This window comes from Nestor notabilis, unplaced genomic scaffold, assembly GCF_000696875.1.
Source record: "Nestor notabilis isolate BGI_N333 unplaced genomic scaffold, ASM69687v1 scaffold30036, whole genome shotgun sequence".
Classification (NCBI taxonomy): domain Eukaryota; kingdom Metazoa; phylum Chordata; class Aves; order Psittaciformes; family Psittacidae; genus Nestor; species Nestor notabilis.
This window is the reverse complement of record NW_009932033.1, coordinates 1-8219: the sequence shown is the minus strand read 5'-3', so window position 1 is coordinate 8219 and position 8219 is coordinate 1. Positions and strand designations below refer to the sequence as shown.

General features: G+C 40.6%; 1 protein-coding gene across 1 annotated transcript; it reads right to left on the bottom strand.

The window, feature by feature from the left end:
* Window positions 1-872: 872 nt before the first annotated feature.
* On the bottom strand, window positions 873-7594 carry LOC104400707 (carboxymethylenebutenolidase homolog). Its single transcript, XM_010016184.1, has 6 exons — window positions 7552-7594; window positions 5099-5321; window positions 4166-4273; window positions 3066-3208; window positions 2147-2238; window positions 873-1158 (listed from the first exon to the last, which is right to left on the bottom strand). The coding sequence occupies exons 2-6, from the start codon at window positions 5311-5313 to the stop codon at window positions 979-981; spliced, it is 738 nt and encodes a 245-aa protein (XP_010014486.1). The 5' UTR covers window positions 5314-5321; window positions 7552-7594; the 3' UTR covers window positions 873-978.
* Window positions 7595-8219: the final 625 nt, after the last annotated feature.

Here is an 8219-nt window from a genome sequence, read left to right as displayed (position 1 = left end):
CAAAGACAGCACAACACCCAAGGGAACCAAACCATGTGTGTGAGGTCCCCTGATCAGACCTCACATATGTCTGCTATGTCTACCCCACTGTTCCGCAGCTGATTCCTTACATAGAATCATAGAATAGTTAGGGTTGGAAAGGACCTTAAGATCATCTAGTTCCAACCCCCCTGCCATGAGCAGGGACACCACACACTAAACTATGTCGCCCAAGACTCTGTCCAGCCTGGCCTTGAACACCTCCAGGGTTGGAGCATTCACAGCTTCCTTGGGCAACCTATTCCAGAGCCTCACCACCCTCACTGTGAAGAACTTCTTCCTTATATAAACTCAGTGTGATGCAGGGAGAAGCGTTTTCTTGTGGGAGATACATGGTGGAAGTGTAGGGAGTGATGTGAGGAAGGGGTTTGAAATGGACTTATGGCTGAAGAACCATTGGGGATATGGGACCTGAAGTGGGACCCACCTGGTGGGACACCCTGAAGCAGGGGCACTGTGGAGTTCAAAGCACACAAACGGCTGCATCTCCACCACAGATCACTTAGGTCTGGCCTGACACATGCCCCTGCCTAGGATGGAGCCAGACTGAAAGCGACTGCCTGAGGGAGCTGCGAGGCACGGCTGGCAGAGGCGAAGGTGAGAAGAAAAATACTATGGGGCAATGGAAACAACTGAGGGGCTGCACCTTGAAGGGGAATGTTCTGTGAAAGCTGAGGGCTCCCTGGGCTCACGTGAGGTTCTAACAATGATACGATGCACAAGATCAAATTTTAAAATCTGTTTTTATATTTATAGCTTTCAGCATTCAAAAAGGCATTTCTAAGCATCTACTTAGAAAATAAGTGAAAATAAGTAGTGTTGTTGCAAAAGAATTTTACAAAATACTTTGATGGTTTTAAGACCATCTTAATCAATATAGTCTGCATTATTTTCTGATTTCCTTCAACAATTGATTTATTTTAGGGGCACTTATTTATGCTAAAGATATTTATTCAGCCAGTTGATCATATCCTTTCTTCCTTCCTCAATATAAGGTTTATCTTGAGGATTGATATCTTCTCTTTTACGATGTACAAACCCATGTGTCTGTCCAGGGTAGATTTTAACTTCAAAATCAACTTTACAGTTTTGTTTAAGCTTCTCCTCCAGTACAGCAACCTGTAACACAGAATGTTCCATGTTGGCAGAGTACAGTGTTAACATGGTATGTACTTACACTCCTTAAATTTCCCTGGTTTTTCACTTCTCTGGGAGACAGTGTGTTCTTGCCATCGCTCTCCCTTCTAATGATTTCATACCCAAATACATTTCTGTTACTACACTTTCTTTATTTAAGTAGGCTTTTTTCTCCAGTAAAGTAGCAGCATGTGACTATATAAAATTGTAAAAAAAAAAAAGCATATGTGTTACTGTAATACCTGGTAAAAACACCTATTGCTCAGTGTCATGAGAAGGTTAGCATGTAGTGATCACTGTACAAGTTACTGCCAATAGACCTCGCCAAACAAAATAGGACAAGAAACTGAATTGATTTGAAACTGAGGGAGGAGAGGCAGAGACACAGAATCAGCAGTTCAAAGTGACTGGCATTCTTGGCAGGAAAATTAAAGCCAACACCGCTCAATGAAAAAGCATTTTCCTCTTTGATCATCTTCCTGTGGTCATTCTCCCCCTGGGCTCCCCAGGAAGGCTGTTGCCAAAAGTACCAGTAAGGAGCAGCTCTGCAGGACCGCAGGGGAAGGAAAAGGATAGTCCTGGGATCTTTTAATTCTCCTACAACCACTGGATCCACCAGCAGAGGTGGGGACTTTCTGCTGACTTTATGCACCATCAGTATGATTAAAGAGGGTCTCCTGTCTCAAACTTGACAAAAGTCTTCATCTGGATTCTTGCCATTTTCCTCCTAGGAACATTCATATATAGATCATCCATATTTTGCAACAGAAACAGAAAACATTTTCTAGTGTCACTTTAAAACTTTTTGATTTGGGGATGAACAACATAAATTTGGGTAGAACTACTGTAAAAGTTAGTGAAAGAGAAAGAAAATGCAAATTACTTTTCTACTTTCTCTTAGTTAAACATCAAATTACAAAACAAGCATGAAAAACATTAAAAAGACAAATATCTCTGATAGGAAACTCACCTGCTGCAATGGGATGAAGTCATCCTTTTCACCAAAAATGAAGAAAGTGGGATGAAGCAAACTGGGTATGTCCGCAAAGAACCTGATCACTCCTAGGGAAGAAGGAGAGGCATACGCAACGAGTCGTGCTGCTTAGAGTGGTTAAATCACTACCAAAGCTATACAGTTGAAATAAAAGACATTCTGTTCAGTAAGAGCTGATCAGTTTGTAACAGAATTAAACACGCTTTGCTTGAAAGTCACTTTTGTTGTGAGAACTTCCTGTGATTTAGGATGTCATTAAAAGTAGAAAGACCAGCTCTGTCTGAAGGATTATTACATTTTTGTGGTTTTCCTTCGACATCTGCTTCTGACCACTGCCAGAGACAGGGTCCTGTGAAAGATGGACACTCAAGAGCTGCTTGCATCTAGCCTGGCATGGCCGTTTTTGAGATAATTGTAAATATACATCATTCTAAATACATGGTTAGGATTTCAGTGTACATATATTTATACTGATAACAAATTGATATTGTAATTATGACTATTCAAATCTATTTGCATTTAAGTAACAGTAAAACTAACTAGCTGCCACCCTCGCCACACTTTTCATTACTGGAATTATTACAACAGACAAGCAAAAAATTAGCAAGTAGCATTGTTGAATTGACTCAGCTGATCAGCAAATCAGTGCAGCAAAATAGTCCTTTGTAAGCTATATTGCACAGAAGCAATCCTAGCCATGCCACTTGAATACTTAGATTTTGCTGGTTATGATTAACTACAAAAATGTGAGTGTGCAAAATCAAATCGCTTAAAAATTTTGTGTAATAAAATCACCTTCCATAAGACGTTGCACTGAATTTTGTTACAGTAATAGTCCTACAGAATAGGTTCCTGCACCAGTCACGTCTTCTGAGAATAGGTATTTATGACTTACCATAGACAGACACCCCTGCCTGTAAATGAGGATTTTTCAGCATTAGATGTTGTACTGCTGCTCCACCCCAGCAAAACCCGACGACACCGATCTTCTTTGCACCACACTGTTCCTTTAGATACTTCACGATGACATCAGCTTCTCTGAGACATGTAAATGAAAGTGAATTAAGCCTCTAGCTCTATTCCCCTGGCCTCCAAGGTGGCTGCTGCTCAGAGACTGGCTGGGAATTGGTCTGCTTGTGGGAGGTGGTGACTGTCTTTGCATCACTCCCGTCTTTAATCTTTCCTTCACTCATCAAACTGTCTTTACCTCAACCCATGAGTTTTCTTCCTTTGTTCCTCCTATTCTCTTCCCTGTTCTCTTGGAATTCAGGGTGACTGAGTGGTGGTATAGGTGCTTAAGGTGATTTTATAAACAGCAGCCCAAAGGGCAACACTTGTCTTGCAGGCTGCCATGAATAAAAGTTTAAGAGACCCACAGCCAGTCCACAACATCCCATTATCACAAATGTCACTATAGGCAAACTCCCATCAGGGAGACAAATATTTTATGAAATTGTGGAAGTAAATTTGAGATTGCTGCTTCAAACTCAGCACTAACACACAATCAAGCTACCTGTCAGATAAAAATGGGAAAAATACAGGTAGAAGAATAGGAAAGTATTATGTTTCAAACTACCTGGGATCTGATGGGGAGCAGGACCAATGTTCCCTGGTTAAATAATGTTTGGTGACGACGTTTGCACCCTCTCTGAAACCCATGGAAGTTGTGCCTACCTGTGGGAACTGAATCAAACTGAAGTGGAAGGAGCAAGCTGCATTTTCTAGACTTTGTTGTTCTTTTAAGTCATTTATCTTGCTTCTACTCTCTGCACAGGTAAACAGTCAGCACTTCTACTCTTGTTCAGAGTCTTACTTTTCTCGACAAAAGCACCCCCCACATGAGCATGAGCTTGACCCACAAGCTCCATGAAATTTCTGTTCGTGGACTGTATTTGACCCATTCATAATTTAGGATCTAATCCTGCATCTTTATTGAGGCAGAAATTGCTACAAAAGGAGGATGTCCACTGAATGGAAAAGGAACAATGGTTGTACTTGTCTATCTTGCCGGCACTTCGGGTTTTCAGCCAGTCATCAAAAGTTGCCCAGTCATTAGAAAGTTTCCAAGCTCCTTGTCCCACAAAAAAATCTGGGCAGGTGGCTCTGAAAGAAGAATTAAAATGCATTATGACCATAAAGTAATACTGAGAAAGGATTAAAGAGAACTCTGTGTATTATACAGCAAATTAATTTTGTTGGATACGCGCAGAATTTAACCTACATCAAAGCACTATACAAGCAACCTTCATCATTTTTCTATGCATAATAAGAAGACTTAGCATAACTTCCACATGCATTTTGTCCCATTAAAATTAATTAATTTGACAAATTGTTACCTACAATTGAAAATTCTCAGTGGTTTCCTACCAAAATAAAACAAACAAACAAATAAACACAACCTACCATTTTATGTACGTTGTACATACACGGTACATACCATGTACATACATGGTAAATACGTTTGGGCTAGAAGGAATGCTAATCCAGTGATACAGGGAAGAGGACACCCAATATGCTTTTCACATATTTGAGTACTTGTTTCTTTCTTCAGTGCAAGCTGGTACATTTCACCTTCACAGAATGTCTTTCAGCTTCTCTGGTATTTTTACCCTAAGAGCAAAGTTGCACAGATGCTATGTCAGGAGGAAGGAAGCAGGCTGCTTTGGGCTCATGGAGGATGAAAGATGCAGAATAAGATGTTTCTCTCTTTCACATCTCTTCTTCTGTGCTTGCCTGCTATCTTGTTACAGTGGGAATACTCAACTATGTTAAGATTTCTTACGCTGTTTTAACAAACAAGAAACTCTTTAGCGAAACATGTAAGGGAAGCCCATGAAATTATTTGTATGGTTTATATATAAAAAAAAGGAAATGGTTCAACAAACATTCTTATTAAAAGGACAATGTGAAAACAGTAGTGTTTCTTACATGTATCCATTAGTTGCTAGCATATCAGCTATGTATCTGGTGTTTGGGAGTTCCCATCCAAATATATCATGAATCACAATCACAGCCTTGTCTGTGCTGGCAGATGGTTTGCAAACATATGCCTTGATGTGCTCAACTTGTACTTCCTGCCCACGGCCTCCATAGTCAAACTTGTCTCCAATATCACACGGGCAGGGCCTCGATTCATTAGCCATGTCTGATACTAGGGAACATAAAATACCCACTTGTGAATATCACAGCACGCATACTGAATCATTGCAGTAATACTGTGAACATGCTGATTACTGTTAGATCTAAAATGCAGCATTAGTCAATAAGACCACTGGGTGGGGTTTTTTTATAAATAATAATCTTGTTAGTTACTTATTAACTTATGTTATGAACTCTTCACTGGATACATAACCTGCTACATAACCAGAACTTGCATGCCTCATAGTAAGTAATACAGTAAAAATAAAGTTACGAACAACCACCCAGGCAACCATCAGACACTATTTAAATAGCAAATAAGCCAGTTCTTTCACTCTTTGTCATGCGTATGCCCATGTCAGGAATGTGTAACTGTCTTTAGTATAGAATGTAAAGGCTTAATACAGGACTCAGCATTTTGAAGAAAAACAACCAACCAACCAAGCAACCCCCCACACACACAGCTACTGCGTAGAAAGATAAAAAAGACATTTTCCTCCAGAGACTTAAAATATTCCACAGCTGACTTTTTCAGTGTCAAGAAATCGTTTTTCTAAATCAGCTTTAGCCTCAGATGTTGCAGACTTTAAAAAGAGGATACTTAAGGAAGGTGCCAAGAAAAATATACCGATGAAAGCCAGAGTATAAAATCACATTTATTTAATATTAAATAAGGAATGCATTCAAGCTCCAAGACAGGAAAAAAGAAAACTAAATATAAGGAAAAATTCCTTAAGTGGAACCAAATGTTTTGTCTCTGTGGTAATAGTAGGGTGTGGTTAATTTTTGACAAACTATTGCTTAAATGAAAATAAACAACTAGTTCACGAAGATCAAAAAATGACAACAGAATCTAACACAGATTTATGCAGCTCCTTGGTCGCAAGTCAATGATTTTATGCCATTGACCATAGCTTAACTAGCTGGGTGAACTGACTTCATATTGCTGCAAAATGTCGTGAATAACTTCCGTGACTGTGGACAGAGCACCTCCAAAGTATTAAAGACCATAGAGAAAATGTAGCTAAAGCTTTACCTAAATTTTCTAAGGATAAATTGTGTGAACTACCTAAGAAAACTTTGCTAGTACAGAAACAAGGATGTTCAAACTTGACTATGCCAAAAATACTTTCAGAGAGAAGTGGGAAAAAGCAGGTTACTGAACAGTCCCTGAACTAGTGGGACTTAAATAGCTGCAGTGCTAAAGGGGCAGCTTTAGGAAACAAAGCAAACAGACAACCAACCAACCCTACAGCCAGGATATCTGCACAGACTTCCAGGGACCAAGATGTCCTGGACTTTCAGACTTCAAAATTCAGAATATCCCAATCAGTATTAGCAGGGATAGGGTGGCAGATCCTGCGAGATTTCACTTTCACAGATCGATTCAAGACGAGTTCTATCGTATCTGAAAGCTCTGTTATCTCAGCAACTGAGCATTAAAGAAACATGTATTTCAGAACTGCCAAAACACAAACACAAAGCCCTTACCAGTCAGTGTATCCTTCAAGGCTTTAACTGAAGCATTTCACATTCTCTGGTAAAATGTAAAGCAACATGCCAAATATGAAAGATTTAAAGATGCTGATGTAGCAGCTGAGGAAAATGCTCCAGACACAAACCTGCCAGGGGTGGTGTTGGCTCGTATGGTTTATAAGCCATACAGACTTGCCAGCTTTGTAGTGTAGTCAGAGTGTTTCAGTTTTTCTACGTTTGTTGCAGTATGCATTCCATACAATTTCCTTTTCTAAGATGCCATTAAAACATTCTTTATGAATTAACATCCCCCCTCTTACATCCATCAAAGCTATTCTTTTAGGAGGATGTGTAAACCCACAGCCTTGCGTTCCAGCACCGCCACTTGCAAGCACTTGAGCACTTATTTGCAGACCAAACAGTAATTTGGTTTCCAGAAATGTGAACCTACAACCAGAAAAATACAAAGATACTTCTGTGTAGCACTTTCGCTTTCAACAGACCCTCCAGAGTTCTCCCCCTGTGAGAGCAATTACTTATCTCAGAAAGGAAAATAACAGGTTTCTGAGCCATCATCCCAATCAATCAGGGAAGACAGTAGCCCCCTGATGGCACTGGAAGGAGCAGGCGCTCTTTAGAAAAGCACGTAGACAAAGTGAAAGTCCCCCAGACATGCTGAGTCGGGCCTCAGCACACACTTGTTTTGCATTTCGCAGGACAAAAAGCTGCAAAGGTTTCTTCACAAGCCAAACACACCCCACACGTACCTGTAGCACAGCAAGCGTGCCGGGCAGCAGAGGCAAGTTGCCAGAGCTCGGTGCCGATGGTCACCACTGTGTGTGAGCCCAGGAGAAAGTGCTAACTCATTAAACGAAAGGGGCGAGTGCAAGGATCGGGTTTCTCCAAATAAGGGTTACGTAAGTTCCTGCCTTTATCTTTGCCTAACGCAGAGTGACAAAGTGCCCCTTAACCGTAGTATCAACATTAATCTTCAGATACTGAGTGACATTTAATTGATTTCCTCTGGTTTCATGTCCCTTGGCAGGAAATCCATGCAGGGATTTTCAGTTAGAAGACGAATCTTAATTCAACACACGCACGCTCTCTGTGCAGTTGGTTGCACTTTGTGCTAGTTCAAACAAGTGCTGCGTCTGGCATTTTGATTTTGCTTAGTCACGGTGTTACTGCTACAGCACACGTGGTTTTGGCATCTTTGAATGACTGCTCTTCCCTCAATACACAAACTGACCATCCTCCTACACGTTCCGCTAATGGAACTCCATTAATGTGGAGTTGTCCAGCTTTAACTGGGCTAACCAAGGCACAGTAAACTTCCAGACCTATACGGTCTTCTCCTGGACAGCTGCCGGAAAGAAAACAAACAAAGAAACAAACCAAAACAGATGTAGTCACTTCTACAACATCTGCCATCAAT

Bases quoted from the DNA above. Each gene is read 5' to 3' on its own strand.
- LOC104400707 (XM_010016184.1), bottom strand. From the start codon at position 5,313: ATGGCTAATGAATCGAGGCCCTGCCCGTGTGATATTGGAGACAAGTTT. The intron at 4,274-5,098 runs GTAAGAAACACT...TTCTTCTTTCAG, and splicing joins CTAGCAACTAATGGATACAT to AGCCACCTGCCCAGATTTTT. The intron at 2,239-3,065 runs GTAAGTCATAAA...CTTCTTCCCTAG, and splicing joins GGCAGGGGTGTCTGTCTATG to GAGTGATCAGGTTCTTTGCG.